The sequence below is a fragment of the Rhincodon typus genome, chromosome 24 (genome assembly GCF_021869965.1).
Source record: "Rhincodon typus isolate 14 chromosome 24, sRhiTyp1.1, whole genome shotgun sequence".
NCBI lineage: Eukaryota > Metazoa > Chordata > Chondrichthyes > Orectolobiformes > Rhincodontidae > Rhincodon > Rhincodon typus.
In genome coordinates, this window is record NC_063355.1 from 1,652,281 (window position 1) to 1,669,207 (window position 16,927).

A 16,927-nucleotide genomic window follows, 5' to 3' on the forward strand; every position below is an offset into this window, starting at 1 on the left:
CTGTTTAGATAGTAAGTTGCCTGTCAATCATCCACGAGGCACAACTCAGGAGAATGATGGAATACTTTCCACTTGCTAGGATGAGTGCAGCTCCAACAAAACTCAAGAATCTAGACTGTTTGTGAGGCACTTGAATGTTTACTGATCTATTTATTTTCACATATATCTTGAAGATACAGTGAAAAGTCTTTTATTGCCACAATTCAGCACCATTTTGAGGAACAATAAGGATAAAAAGAAATTACTTAAATAGGAGCCCATCTTCTGTTCAAATTGGGGTCTCAAGCACAGCTTCAGTGTTTTTGCAAGGTGGCCTAGTCCTCAAGGAAACTTGCTCTGGGCACAGCAATGACAATGCTGATACCCCAGCTCTGCTGCTGCTGACACTGCCAAGAGCCCAGGCTCCGGGCCTACTGTTAGGAGTACCCGCTTTGGGCACCGCCACTGCCAAGATTCCAGACTCCAGGACTACCACCACCAGGAATCCCTGCTCTGGGCATTATCGTTGTCAGGAGTCCAGGCTCTGTGTGCTACCACCACCACCAACATTCTAGGCTCCAGGCCTACTGCCACCAGCTGCTGCTGCCAGGAGTCCAGGTTGCATGCACTGCTGCTGCTAGGAGCCTCGGGTCATGCTGCTGATGTTGCAGCCACAACCCAACCTTGAAGATGAAGAAGAAAGCAATTAGAAACGAAAGAAAATGAAAAATACATAGGGAAAACGATGCCGCTGACCTGGAGTGGACACGCTATGATGAGCTGGGACGCTACTTGCCATGTCAATGCCATCTTGGGCAAGACCGACAAGACAAAGGCATGTCTGATGAGCAGTAGGACCCTGGAAAGCACTGAGGATCGGAGGGACCTTCGTGTCACTTTCACTGGTCCTTTAAGGTAGCAGGCCAGGTGGATAAAGTGGTTAACAAGGCATATGGTATACTTGTCTTTATTAGCTGAGGTATAGAGTTTAAGAGCAGCAAGTTGATGCTTCAACAGTATAAAACATTTGTTAGGTGACAACTAGAGTATTGTGTGCAGTTCCAGAATCCATGTCACAGGAGAGATGTGATATGACTGGAGAGGATGCAGAGGCGATTTATCAGGATATTGCCTGGGCTTGAGACTTCTAATTATGAAGAGAGGTTGGACAGACTTGGATAACAGTGTGGAGCTGGAGGAACACAGCAGGCTAGGCAGCATCAGAGGAGCAGGAAAGCTGACGTTTTGGGTCGGGACCCTTCTTCAGAAATGGGGGAGGGGGAAGGGAGCTCTGAAATAAATAGAAAGAGGAGGGGTGGGGCTGGGGAAGGTAGGTGGGATGGTGATAGGTGAGTGCAGGTAGGCAGTGGTGGGGATTGGTCAGTGAGGTGGGAGGAGTAGATACATTGCCTGTAAGGGTGGGAGAGACGGAAATCCTTAACATTTAAGAGGTGTTTAAATGTATTTTTTGGCATCACCAGTGTATGCACCTATGGGCCAAGTGCTGGATTTGGGAAGAGTTAGGTGGTTGTTTTTGACCAGCACAGACTCCAGTAGCCAAAGGGCCGTTTTCTGTGCTATGGAAATCTATGACAATCCGGGATAAAGCAGTCGGCTTGATTGGCACCACATCCACAATGTCTACTCCCTCCACCACTGACACTCAGTTGCAGTTATGTGTACTGCCAACAAAATGCAGTTCAGAAGTTCACCCAAGACCCACAACCACTTCTATCTAAAAAGGATAAGGAAAGCAGACAAATGTGAATGCCACCAGCTGCAGGTACTCCTCCAAGGCATTCGCCATTCTGACTTGGAAATGTACTGCTGTTCTTTCAGTGTCATTTGGTCAAAATCCTGGCATTTCCTCCCTTATAGCATTGTGAGTCTACCTACAGTACATGGTCTGCAAAGATTCAAGAAGGCAGCTCCTCATCACCACCTCCTTGAAGGCAGCTAGGGACAATAAATGTTGGCCAGCCAGCAATGCTCACGTCCCGTAGGTGAATGAAGAAATGTGGTCCCTATTTCTATTACTAACCCTTGGAGTATCCTCCATAGCCTCTCATCTCAGCATTTCTCCTCTGCAGCTCCTTGATTCGATGTTCAAGATCTCCCACTCGTTTTGGTTTTTACTGACTGTCCAAATGCTCCATAACTGAATAGAATCATGTACTGACACCCACAAATGATCTAAAGGTCATTTGAATCCAGGTTGTCATATCTTGAAAATATTACCTGAAGCTAGCATTCAGGCTTTCTGCTTCAGGTGATAGAGGAATCACTCCCTCGCACCCGTCTATTATTACCTGTTGCCTAAGATTGTGTAGCTAGTTTGTTTTTTTTTGCACATTCTGTGCTGTTCTTTGAGTGTGCAGGTGTTAAACGTATTGGAAGAGGTCCATTGTGAAATGAAATATAATTTGTGCGAGATTTATTCTGGTACAAGGTTTTTTAATTTGGACAGATCCCAAAAGTAATTAGAGGAAGTGAAAGGGGTGTTAGATGGGGTGGAATTGTTTAGACTTTGTGTGTGTTTCCATATGAGTGCCCCAGACAGGGAAAGAGTTGTTGGACCCTGAGGGTTTTCCAAAGGACCCTGTTCAGAGCTCAGAAACAGTAAATATCAATCTGCTTTTCTTTAAAAATTGGCAAGGATTGTCCAGAGGCATCGGTCTTAATGCTTGGTACATTTTTAGGTCACAAGCCAGATTCTGAATTCCTCTGAAATTGTGCTGTGCAGAAAAGTGCCTGAACTTGGGAAGACTGAGCATTCCTTCATGATGAGGCATTGAATGTATCTGAGATGTTTATGATACTTTTTGCTGTCTTTCCCTGTTTCATTAGGTTTTGCCTCTGATGGGTTTCCTTTGTTATCACTGTGTGCTAGCCTTGTTGATTTTCCTTTAGCTCTCTGCCATGCTGTATCTGTTCTGATACTGCACCCTTGCTGCCCTGTTTCTCTAGTCCTCAAAACTGGCAGCCTCACTCAGTTTTACACGCCTCATCCATTCTGTCTTGTGCACGCATTCCCCTTTCCTATCTTCCTTGTCCCTTCTTTCGGTCACTGTAGCCCCTACAGTGTTGTCTTTGTGGCATTGCAGTGTCATATACAATGTATTATAGAATATCCTCAATATAAATATTACTACCGTAATATTTCCATCTGTTCTTGGGACTTGCTGTTTCAGGCTCCTTGTAAGCCGATGTTGGGTCTACTTTTTTTTAAATCGCTAAGAGACTGTATAACGTGATGTATTAAGATACAGTGCAGCAATTAGAACTGGATCAACTTTCTGTCAAGGTCAGTGTGTCTACTGATATTTGACATCATTTCCACATTAAAAGATATCCCATGCATCTAATCTACATAGCAAACCCATGACCAGTGACATATTGGACAATCATACATAATAGTGAGTGATTGATGGTTAGAATGTTGAAGTGCCAGTTTGTGTGAGACACTTCTCAGATGTTGGTTTGACACCTGGAACTTCCTGTTTCAATGCAACAGCTGTGGCAATCTGAGAGTGCAGGCACAACTTCACTGTCTCCAAAAGGAGGGGCAGTTCGATTGCTGGTAGCGACAGTGGGTTCAGTTACAGAGAAATGTAAGCTAAAGACTGGTTCAGGTCTGGAAACCAATCACCTTATCCAGCAGAGATAGTAGGAACTGCCGATGCTGGAGAATCTGAGATAACAAGGTGTAGAGCTGGATGAACACAGCAGGCCAAGCAGCATCAGAGGAGCAAGAAAGCTGAAGTTTCGGGTCGAGACCCTTCTTCTGAATTGTACTCGAGCGCATTCTGCAACCTAGACCATAGCACAATAAAGCACAGAAACAGGCCCTTCAGGCAATAATATAGTGCTGAGCTTTATGCCAAGTCAACCTAATCTCTTCTGCCTGTCCGTGGTCCATATCCCTCTACTCCTTGCTAATTCATGTGCTTATCTAAAAGCTCCTTAAACACCCCTATCGTATCTGTCTCCACCTCGTGGTCTGGCATGATGTCTGGCATAATTATCATCAAGCCAAGGGTTCAATCCTGGATCAATGGAGAGTGCAGGAGGAAATACCAGGAACAGCAGCAGGCTTACCTAAAAACAAGGAATGAATCTGGTGAAGCTGAAAAACTGGATTGCTTGCATGCCAAACAGTGTAAAAAGCAAGTGATGGACAGGGCTAAGCGATTCTGCCGCATCCATTTCTAAATGGTGCTGGTGAATTAACTGGCTCATTGAAAGATGACTCTCTACAAACTAACATGTATTGTGTCGCCATAGTCTTACCAGCCCATAGGGCTGCTCTCTCATTAGAAAGATGACTAGTGGTGGTTTAACCTGAGGGCCACCATACGTCATCAAAAGTGTGAGGTTAAGAAGGTCAGTCCTTCACGGTAGCCTCAGTCAGTGATTGGAGTTGAATCCAAACTGTTGGCATCACACTGCCTCACAAGCAAACTGCCCAACCAGCTGAGCTAAATTGATCTCTTCTGTACAAATAACCCCACCCTCAATGACAGTAGTGTAAAAGATAAGGCTGAAGCATTCGCAAAATTTTCAGTCAGAAGTACTGAGTGGATGATCCACCTTGGCATACTCCAGAGATCCCCAGCGTCATAGATGCCAGCCTTCAGCCAATTCTGTTCATTCCATGTGATATCAAGAAACAGAAAGAAGCATTTCAGTACCATAAAGGCTATGGATCTTGACAACATTCTGGCAATAGTACCAAGACTAGTGCTTCAAAATCTGCTGTCCCCCAAGGTAAGTTTTGAGTACAACTACAACAGTGCTGTCTGTCACGTGGATAATTGTTCATATTGCCTTGTATACAAGAAAAGGACTATTACATCATAGCTAATTATTGCCTCATCAGTCTGCTCTCAATCATCAGTAAGGCACTGGACAGTGTCATCAACAGTGCAGTCAAGCAGCACTTGCTGTGCAATAAACTGCTCACTAGTACTTAGTTTGGCTTCCGCCAGTGCCATTCAGCTCCTCAATCTGTTTACAGCCTTAGTTTAGGCATGAATAAAAGAGCTGAATTCCAGATGTAAGATGAGAATGATTGATTGTTCTTGTCATAAAGGCTGCATTTGATTGAGTAGTTGTACCTGGCACAAACAAAGAGTCAAAGTGTAATACAGCGTTGAAACAGGCCCTTCAGCCCAAACTGGTCCATGCTGACCATGGTGCCCACTCAACTAGTTCCAGTTGCCCGCATTTGGCTCATATCCTTCTCAACTTTCCCATCCATGCACGTATCCAAATGTTTTTTAAATGTTGCTATTGTACCTGCCTCAACCACTTTCTCTGGCAGCCCATTCCATATACGCACCACTCTCTGCGTGAATGAGTTGCTCCTCAGGTCCTTCTTAAATCTTTCCCCTCTCACCTTAAACCTATGCCCTCTAGTTTTCAATTCCCCATCCATGGGAAAAAGACTACATACATTCATCCTATCTATGCCCCTCATGATTTTACATACCTCAATAAAGTCACCCCTCATTCTCCCACATTCCAAGGAATTATGTCCTATCCTGGACAACCTCTCCCTATAACTCAGGCCTACTAGTCCTGGCAACATCATTGTAAATCTTTGTTGCACACTTTCCAGTTTTAACAATGTCTTTCCTGTAACAGGGTGACCAAACCTGTACACAATACTCCCAAGTGCGGCCTCACCAACGACTTATACAACTATAACATAATTTCCCAACTCCTATACTCAATGCCTCAACCAGTGAAGGCCAGCATGCTAAATGCCTTCATCACCACCCTGTCTACTTGTGACTCTGCTTTCAACTAACTAAGTACTTGTACTCCTCTTCTACAACACTGCTCAGGACCTTACCATTTACTGTATAAGTCCTACCTTGGTTTGACTTTTCTAAAATGCAACACCTCACACTTATCTGTATTGAATTGCATTTGCCAATCCTCAGCCCACTTCCCCATCTGATCAAGAGCCCTCTAAGTTTTGATAACCTTCCTCGCTATCAACGCTACCTCCTAATTTTGTATCATCCGCAAGCATCTCCAGCTACTTTATCAGTGACCATCCCTCCATCATCAGATCAAAAGTGGAGATGTTCACTGTGTAACATTTTGCACTGTTTGCAGCAATTCGGATACTGAAGCAGTTCATATCCAAATGCAGTAATATCCCAAAAAAACGAAAGTACTGTGGATGCTGCAAATCGGAGACAAAAACAGAAATTGCTGGAGAAACTCAGGCCTGGCAGCATCTGTGGAGAGAAATCAGAGTTAACGTTTTGGGTCCAGTGACCCTTCTTCAGAACTGATGGTAGCTAGGAAAAGATTAGTGTCTATGCAGAAGGTGGGGTGCAGGGATGGGGAGAGTGAACAAGAGCTAGGGGTAGAGCCCAAGAGGAAGAAAAAACAGTTGGACAGACAAAGGAATGAATAAAGGTCAGCCTTGGGGGAATGAATAGTTGACAATGGGTTGTGTGTGGTAGCAGCCTATGTGACGACAAGGCCTGGTGTGTGGGGGTTGGGCTAAGTACATGGGAGAAGGTGCCTCAAACCCTAAAGTTGTCAAACTGCATATTAATCCAGAAGCCTGCAGTGTTCCCAAGCAGAAAATAAGGTGCTGTTCTTCCAGCTTGCTCTGAGTTTTGCTGGAGCACTGCAGCAAGTACACAGTAACATCCAGACAAGTGGCAAGTAACATCCTCATCTCACAAGTGCCATGCAGTCTCAATTTGCAACAGGAGTATCTGGCATAACCGTCATTGAATAACCTGCAACCGTTATCCTGGGGGTATACCATTGACCCAAAAGCTGACTGGAGTAGCCATATAACTTCTGTGGCCTCTGCAGCAGCTCACAGGCTTGAAATCTGCAGAGAGTAACTCACCACCTGTTTTTCAAAGACTTTCTACCATCCACAAAGCACAAGTCAGGAGGGTGATGGAATATTCCTTAATTGCCAGGAGGAATGTAAGTTCAACAATAATCAAGAAGCTTAACACCATCCAGGGCAAAACAGCCCACTTGATTGGCACCACTTTCACAAACAATCATTCCCTCCAGCATCGACATTCCATAAGATCATAAGACACAGGAGCACATGTCGGCCATTCAGGTGGAAGTCAGAAAATGGGTGGAAGTCAGAAACAGGAAAGGAGCAGTCACTTTATTGGGAGTTTTCTATGGACCGCCCAATAGCAACAGAGACACTGAGGAACAGATTGGGAGACAGATTTTGGAAAGGTGCAGAAGTAATAGAGTTGTTGTCATGGGTGAATTCAACTTCCCTAATATAGACTGGAACCTCCTAAGTGCAAATAGTTTGGATGGAGCAGATTTTGTTAGATGTGTCCAGGAAGGATTTCTGACTCAGTATGTAAATAGGCTGACTAGAGGGGAGGCCAAATTGGATTTGGTGCTTGGCAACAAACCACGCCAGGTGTCAGATCTCTCGGTGGGAGAGCATTTTGGCGATAGTGATCACAACTCCCTGACCTTTACTTTAGTTATGGAGAGGGATAGGAGCAGACGGTATGGGAAAGTATTTAATTGGGGGAGTGGGAATTACAGTGCTATTAGGCAAAAACTACGGAGCACCAATTGGGATCAGATGTTCTCGGGGAAATGCACAACAGAAATGTGGAGGTTGTTTAGGGAGCAGTTGCTACAAGTACTGGATAGGTTTGTCCCACTGAGGTAAGGAAAGGATGGTAAGGTGAAGGAACCTTGGATGACAAGACATGTGGAACACCTAGTCAAGAGTAAGAAAGAAGAGGTCTACAAGGTAGCCAGGAAGGAACTGAAGAATGGACTTAGGAGAGCTAGAAGGGGCTATGAGAAAACCCTGGCAGGTAGGATGAAGGAAAACCCTAAGGAGTTTCTATGCTTATGTGAGGAACAAGAGGATAGCCAGAGTGAAGGTAGTGCCAATCAGGGATAGTGGAGGAAACTTGTGTGCGGAGTCAGAGGAGGTAGGGGAGGTCCTTAATGAATACTTTGCTTCAGTATTCACCAGTGAGAGGGACCTTGACGTTTGTGAGGATAGCATGAAACAGGCAGATATGCTTGAACAGGTTGATATTAGGAAGGAGGCTGTGCTAGAACTTTTGAAAATCATGAGGATAGATAAGTGGCCTGGGCAAGACGGAATATACCCAAGGTTACTATGGGAAGCGAGGGAAGAGATTGCTGCCCCTTTGGCAATGATCTTTGCATCCTCACTGTCCGCTGGAGTAGTACCAGAAGATTGGAGGGTGGCAAATGTCATTCCCTTGTTCAAGAAAGGGAATAGGGATAATCCTGGGAATTACAGACCAGTTAGTCTTACTTCTGTGGCGGGCAAATTATTGGAGAGGATTCTGAGAGATAGTACTTATGATTATTTGGAAAAGCAGAGTTTGATTAGAAATAGCCAGCATGGCTTTGAAGGGGGCAGGTCATGCCTCACAAGCCTTATTGAATTCTTTGAGGATGTGACAAAACACATCGGTGAAGCTAGAACAGTGGATGTGGTGTATATGGATTTTAGCAAGGTATTTGATAAGGTTCCCTATGGTAGGCTCATTCAGAAACTAAGGAAGCATGGGATTGAGGGAAATTTGGCTGTCTGGATACAAAACTGGCTGTCCAATGGAAGACAGAGGGTGGTAGTGGATGGAAAGTATTCATCCTGGAGCTCGGTGACCAGTGATGTTGGGCAGGGATTTGTTCTGGGACCTCTGCTCTTTGTGATCTTTATAAATGACTTGGATGAGGAAATGGAAGGGTGGCTTAGTAAGTTTGCCGATGACACGAAGGTTGATGGAGTTGCGGACAGCGTGGAGGGCTGTTGTAGGTTGCAACGGGATATTGACAGGATGTAGAGCTGGGCAAAGAAGTGGCAGATGGAATTCAACCCAGAAAAGTGTGAAGTGATTCATTTTGGAAGGTCAAATTTGAAGGCAGAATACAGAGTTAGTGGCAGGATTCTCGGCAGTGTGGAGGAACAGAGGGATCTTTGGGGTCTACCTCCATAGATCCCTCAAAGTTGCTACCCAAGTTGATAGAGTTGTAAAGAAGGTGTATGGTGTGTTGGCTTTCATTGGCAGGGGAATTGAGTTTAAGAACCGTGAGGTTATGCTGCAGCTCTATAAAACTCTGGTTAGACCACACTTGGAATATTGTGTTCAGTTCTGGTCACCTCATTACAGGAAAGATGTGGAAGTTTTAGAGTAGGTGCAGAGGAGATTTACCAGGATACTGCCTGGACTGGAGGGCAGGTCTTATGAGGAAAGGTTGAGGGAGCTAGGGCTTTTGTCATTGGAGTGAAGAGGGATGAGAGGTGACTTGATTGAAGTTTACAACATGATGAGAGGCGTAGATAGAGTGAATAGTCAGAGACTTTTTCCCAGGGTGGAAATGACTATTACAAGGGGGCATAATTTTAAGGTGATTGGAGGAAGGTATAGGGGAGATGTCAGAGGTCGGTTCTTCACACAGAATGGTGGGTGTGTGGAATGCACTGCTGGCAGTGGTAGTGGAGTCAGATACTTTAGAGACTTTTAAGAGACTCTTGGATAGGCACATGGAGGGTAGTAAAATGTAGGGTATGCAGGGTAGATTGATCTTAATAGGATAATAGGTCGGCACAACATCATGGGCCGAAGGACCTGTACTGTTCTATGTTCTATGTTCATCGAGTCTGCTCTACCACTCTGAGGTCATAGTTGATCTGATAATCCTCAACTCCACTTTCCTGCCTTTCCCTTATAACCGTTGACTCCTTTACTGATTAAAAATCTACTTATCTCCGGCTTGAATATACTTGATAGCCCAGCCTCAATAGACCATGAGTAAAGACTTCTGCAGACTCTCAACCCTCCTGAGAGAAAGAATGCCTCCTTGTCTGTGTCTTAAATGTATAGCCCCTTATTCTGAGATAATGACCCCTGTTCCTAGACTCCCCCATAAGGAGAAGCCACCTTTCTGCACCTACCCTGTCAAGTCCTCTAAAAATCTTGCATGTTTCAGTAAAGTCACCTCTCCCTTTCTTCTATACTCCAACAAGTATAGGTCAATACTACTCAAAACAGTTCTCATAAGACAGTCATTCGAGATATTATTTCAGCATAATGAACCTTCTCTGGACTGCCTCTAATTATGAATTGTTTATACTTAGATAAGGGGCCTGAAACTGTTCACAGTATTCCAGCTGTATTCTGACTTGTGCCTTGAATGAGTTTAGCAGAACCTCCCTACTTGTATACTCCACTCCCTTTGAAGTAAAGGCCGACACTCCATTTGCCTTCCCGATTACCAACTGCACTTGGAAGCTGGCTTTTTGTGATTTGTGAATGAAAACTTCCAAATCTTCCTGTTCTGTAGCTTTTTCTCAGTCATTCTCCGCTTAAATAATAGTCAACTTCTCTATTCTTTTTGCCGAAGTGCATAACTTCACATTTCCCAATGTTCCATCTATAAAATTTTTAACCACTCACTTACTGCCTTTATCCCTCTGCAGACTCTGTGTCATCGTCAGCACTAGCCTTCCACCTATTTTTGTGTCGTCCACAAACTTGGCTGTAATAAATTTGCTTTCCTCATCCAAGTCATTAATACATATTTTAAATAATTGTGGCTTCAGCACTGATCCTTGTGGCACACCCCTATTTAAGGTTGCCATCCTGGAAGTGACCCCGGCCCCCCCCAACCTCATCACAACTCTGTCTTCTATGAGTATGCCATTTACAAGAATGCACTTTAGAAATTTGAAATTCATGAGCACTTAGAAAGATACGGGCAGTAGATACACGAGAACACTACCACTTGCAAGTTCTCTCGAAGCAACTCATCATCCTGACTTGAAAATACAATTACCCTGAGCACTGAAAGAACAGCAAAACCCTGGAACTGCATTGCTGAAAGCAGTGTCTACCTGCGCCAAATGGACTGCAGCACCTCAAGAAGATAACTCCCCACCGTCATCTTAAGGGGCAGTAAGGGATGGGCAAGAAATGTTGGCCCAGCCAGTGAAACCCACGCCCCATGAATGAATAAAATAAATACTTTTTAGAATGCAGTTCACTATTCAAATTCTGTTGTTAAAACAAAAGTTTAACGGAACTGAAACCAAAACTTTCTTTGCCTCCATCTTAAAATCCAAATTCCCAAATGGTGATATATTATATCCTTTATCACAATAACGAATCTAAATGTTGAATCAAAAGTGCATATTTTAACATAACGGTTTGGGAGTGATGGAAGAGAATATTTGATAATTTGTATATGACAGCTTAATTGCTTCCAAGGGTCCCTGCTGATGCTGACCCCCAAGGAGAATACGTCCTCTAGAAACCCCAAAACGTAACTCCTGTTCCACGATTCAACAACAAAGCTCTTGTTTCATTCATTTCACAAGAGAAATGAAACATTTGTACAGCATTAGTGTTCTTTGTCTCACAATAATTACTGTGAAGTTTTGCTTTCTTTCTGCTTTGTTCCACTTTGTGCTATTTGAATAAACTTGAACATGGTGTTTCAATAACAGAAAGCTTGGTCTACAGTTATCAAATATTTTTGTAGCTTTTAGCCCAAGCATGAATGATCAAATACTCCATTTCATTGCACGATATTGAGTCATCCATTGGTATCTTTGCGCAATGTGACAGATTCAGACCCATTCTGTGTAGATTGGTGGGCGGTGAGCAGGAGGGGTAAGAAAATGCCACATTATACATCTTTGTTTCATTCCATAGATATATGGATAATATAAATAAAATCTGTTTATCAGCGACAATAGCTCTTTAAATAAAAATAATTTTCTTCAAAATATAGGGTGTCACTATATAGGGTGTCCCCGATTTTATAATTGCTTGAATTTGTAAGCACAATCCCATACAGGAGTGTAGTTTTGAAGATCTGACATACAAATATTTACTGTGTGTACAAATGGCTGCTTTATATTGTTCAGCATTGTGTTCCGACTTGTGTACAAAATTGACTTGCAAGCAGCCTCGGGAACTGAACCTACTTGCAACTTGGGGCCTGCCTGTGTTGCGATATCTTTACCGTAAAATACTTAATTTACCTTCTGGTGGTGACATTACTTCCTACTTCAGTGGTATTAATTAATAAATGGTGCAGAGATGCTCAGTTGCAAGCATCTGGAAAGGTGATGAAATAAGAGCCAGTCTGCAAATCGTGATGATATGTGATGAGGGGAAATCAACATCATTACGTATTATGTGCAATTCGTGTCACTGCAGCATTGTCAACAAAAAAAGGTCGAAGAAAGTTTGTCATAAAGTTACAACTTTCTTTTGTTGAAAATGGGGAGAACTTTAAACAAAGTGTATTCTCACCAGACTTTCGCTTCTAACGTGAGCAAAAGGGCCAATTTGTGCCACTGCTTGCTAAGGGGTGTGTTTATTCACTTGACAGTTAAATTTGGTGAATTGTTAAAGTTAAGCCACACACTTCTTTATGACATCAAACTGTTAATTAATTATGTATGAATCTTTTAGTTCCAGTGCCCTGTTTTTGGCAGTATTTTGTTTCCAAAATGACAGGAACACAATAAGCTGCCAATTGTTTGAAATGATGTGAAATTATTTGAAAGCTTTGTTTCAATTCACATTGTTAGAGAGTTTGATGAAGGAAGGTATCAGTCGCTTGCTGATATCAAATGGGCATTTGAACCACAACATGCCCTTATTGCAAATAGCCTCCTCACTATTACAGGTTGTCGAGATTGGGTGATTTAAAGTGGAATGGGAATTATGACAGAAATCTGTTGAGAAGACTGAGAATGATGTGTTCTTCTGGTTGTTCTTGTGCTTGAGTGTTCAGGATGACAATCTGGATCAGAAAACCAAAAGAACTGCAGATGCTGGAAATCTGAAACAGTTCTGAAGAATGGTCACTGGACCTGAAACGTTAGTTCTTATTTCTCTCCACACGTGCTGCTAGACCTGCTAAGGTTTTTTGGCATTTTCTGTTTTTAAATCTGGATCAGAACCTTGGTTCATAGAAGCTACTCTCTTTGGCAGGGAATCGAACTGGGGGCCGACATTTTCAAATTTAGAATTATGAGGATTATCGGAAAGTTTTTTGTCATCCATAGGTAATTGAAATCTGGAATTCTTCCCCAGACATTTATGAAGGCTGGAAATGGCTGGAATTTTCAAGATTTGAATTGGGAATTTTCAAGATTTGAACTGATATATTTTTAAGAGTCGGTAGGTACTTGAAACAATTGTGAGCAAATAAATTTGAGAGACCAATCACCTATAATCGGACTAAATATTGGAATTGCTTCGATGAGCTGTTTGTATAACTTAACAATTGGAGTACTAATGTTCAATGCATTGATAGAAGTATCGTGCTAGCGTGTTCACCAGCCTCCTGTGCCAGAAATGCAAGTTTAGGACATTTTTAATCATGATAAGCTTCTACTTAAGCTTCTAAAGATAAGGACTGAAGCTTTCACAGCAATCTTCAGCCATAAGTGCTGAGTGAATGATCCATCTCAGCCTCCTCCCGTAGTCCCCAGCATGACAAATACAAGTCTTCAGCCAATTCTTGATATCACATGGAGTGAATCGAAATGGTTGGAGGCACTGGATACTGCGAAGGCTATGGGCCCTGACAACATTTCAGCAATAGTACTGAAGATTTGTGCCCCAGAACTTGCCGCTCCCGTAGCCATGCTGTTCCAGTACAGTTACAACACTGGCATCTATGTGATGATGTGGAAAATTGCCCAGGTATGTCCTGTACAGAAAAAGCAGGACAAATCCAACCCAGCCAATTACTGCTCCATCTGTCTACTCTCGATCATCAATAAAGTGATGGAATGTGTTGTCAACAGTGCTATCAAGCAGCACCTGCTCAGCAATAACCTGCTCAGTGACACCCAGTTTGGGTTCTGCCAGGGCCACTTGGCTGCAGACATCATTACAGCCTTGGTTTAAACATGGACCTTGGTTTAAACATGGACAAAAGAGATGAATTCCAGAGGTGAGGTGAGAGTGACAGCCCTTGACATCAAGGCTGCATTTGACCAAGTGTGGCATCAAGGAGCCCTGGCTTTTCTTTTGTTTTCACCCATCTTCTCTCTCCCTCTGTAGTAATTCTATCTCCCCACATCCCTTTTAACTATCTAACTAAGGAGACGGGAAGGACCTGGGTTGCGACTGGGAACCACGCGGCTGGAGCTGAATGCACAGGTTGTGACGGCGGATCGATCATGGGCCGGAGTGACGGCGGCGGATCAAGAGTGGGCTGGCAAGAGCAGGCTGGTGAGGCAGCGACGGCGAGATTGGCCCGGTGAGGCAGTCCAGAGTGGGACACTGGCAGTGGCATGGCGTGGGCTGGAAAGCCTGGAGCGGAATCCTGGTGGAGGCATGGTGAGGGCTGGAAAGCCTTGACTGGGACTGCGGCATTGGGAAGGAAAGTTGGACTCTCTTAAGTTATCTTTTATTTTTTTTTCTTATCTTATTCTAAGTTAATATGAATGGCACCATATATGTGTGGCGACACACTTTTCACTGTAGTTTTACATTGAATACACGTGACGATAAATGATTCAATTCAATTCAAAATTGAAATCCATGGGAATCCGGGGGCAAACTCTTTGGTGGTTACAGACATACGTGACACATAGGAAGATGATTGTAGTTGTTGGAGGTCGGTCATCTCAGCTCCAGGACATCTCTGCAGGAGTTCCTCAGGGTGGTGTCCTTGTCCCAACTATCTTTAGCTGCTTCATCAATGACCTTCACTCCATCATAAGGTCAGAAGTGGGGATGTTCGCTGATTATACAATGTTCAGTACCATTCACGATGACTCAGATACTAAAACAGTCCATGTCCAAATGCAACAAGATCTGGACAATATCCAGGCTTACGCTCACAAATGCCAGGTTATGACCAACACCAACAAGAGACATTCTGACCACTGCCCTTTGACATTCAATGGTGTTACCATCACTGAATCCCCGACTATCAACGCTCTAGGGTTATCATTGATCAGAAACTCAACTGGACTCACCACATAAACACAGTGTCTAGAAGAGCTGATCAGAAGCTGGGAATCCTGCGGCGAGTAACTCACTTCCTGATTCCCCAAAGCCTGTCCACCATTGACAAGGCACAAGTCAGGAGTGTGATGGATACTCACCACTTGCCCGGATGAGTGCTGACCCAAGAACACTCAACAAGCTTGACACCATTCAGGACAAAGCATCCGGCTTGATTGGCACTACATCCACAGGCATCCATTCCCTCTACCATGGGTGCTCAGTAGCAGCAGTGCGTACTATCTACAAGATGCACTGCAGAAATTCAACAAATATGCTCAGATAGCACCCTCCAAACCTACGACCACTTCCATCTTGAAGGGCAAGGGCAGCAGATATATGGGAACACCACCACCTTCAAGTTCCCTTCCAAGCCACTCACCATCCTGACTTGGAAATATATTGCCGTTCCTTCACTGTCACTGGGTCAAAACTCTGGAGTTTCTTCCCTAATGGCATTGTGGGTAAACACACAGCAGGTGGACTGCAGCGGTTCAAGAAGGCAGCTCACCACCACCTTCTTGAGGGTAACCAGGGACAGGCAATAAATGCTAGCCAGCTAGCAACAAAAAAAAATGAATAAATAAAAAAAAACCCTGGAAATAAAATGTTTAAAATGTATTTCAAAATGTTAAGCTTCTCATTTTCCCCATACTGAAAGAAATGTCTTAATGTCTGTAGTCTGAAATCCAGTGCATAAGACCTCAGATTTGGCAATGAAGTTTATATACTCCCACTGAATTATTACATCCAAGGGTGGGGAGATTACTTCAATAATTTCAAGCTTCGAACAAAATTGAGGTCAAGAACAAAATATATTAAACGTTAGCTGGGTGTTACAATATGTTCTTTTTAAAAAAAAAAAGGTCTAAACTGTTTTTTTGTGGAGGCCAAAAATAGATTTTGTAATGTCGGACGATTTCCTCCCTAGTGAAAGCAACTGGGGCCCTCAATAGAGGGAATTGTTTCATTTAGAATACTGGTTTAAAATTTCACCTTTTTAAACTCTTTAGAATTGACTGTTCTACCAGATAGTTTCAATAGCACCTCTTTTCTTGTTTCTTTTCCCTCTCCTCTCACTGCAGAAGTAAACAGTTATAACGTATGAATGCTAATGTAGATATTTTCGTCAACATGTTATAACCTATATTTGCGGTAAGTGGGACTTGAACCCAAACCTTCTAGACCAAAGGTATCGGCATTACACTGTGCCAACAAGACTTCTATGCTATGAATGTTAGTATCTAATATATGGTGTTAACTAGTCATCACTAGCATTAATAAGTCCTTTCGATTTATGTATCTATAAGTTACAGCCTTACAGAAGGGCTTGACACACAATCTAGTTGTGGCACTCTTTTGGGCAAAACATTTAAGTCACACCTATTCAAAATATTAAAAATGCTGTGTTAATTTTCAAGTGGTAACATTCTTTTTTAAGCCCCCACTTTTGAATAATCCAGCTGCCCTGCTGACTCTTTACGTCTTGCATGCAGTTGTTGCTGGTGTGAAATGACTGCACTGTTTGCCTATATACTAGTTTCCATGCTGCAATTTAGGATATACATCATTGCCTACTATATAAAAGCAAATGCGATTTATGTTGTACCTCCTCACTTGGCAAAGAATGTGAAGATGCAGGAAAACAGTTTCAGCAGCTGTGAAGATAAGCCTGGTTTCAAAGTTGGGAATGATAGAGAGCTCCGACCTAAACTGATTAACATTTAAAAAAAATGTTGCAGCTACTGACTGACTGACAAATCAAAGAGCAAACTCTGAATCAAAGAGATAGTAGGAACTGCAGATGCTGGAGAATCTGAGATAACAAGGTGTAGAGCTGGATGAACACAGCAGGCCAAGCAGCATCAGAGGAGCAGGAAGGCTGACGTTTTGGC

General features: G+C 43.2%; 1 protein-coding gene across 1 annotated transcript in view; it reads left to right on the plus strand.

The window, feature by feature from the left end:
* The first annotated feature begins 724 nt into the window (after nucleotides 1-724).
* The window catches only part of specc1la (sperm antigen with calponin homology and coiled-coil domains 1-like a), a 246,908-nt gene continuing 230,705 nt past the window's right edge, over nucleotides 725-16,927 (plus strand). Inside the window, exon 1 of the mRNA XM_048611683.1 lies at nucleotides 725-894. Coding sequence (XP_048467640.1) covers nucleotides 725-894 — 170 coding nt within the window. The remainder of the gene's footprint in view (nucleotides 895-16,927) is intronic.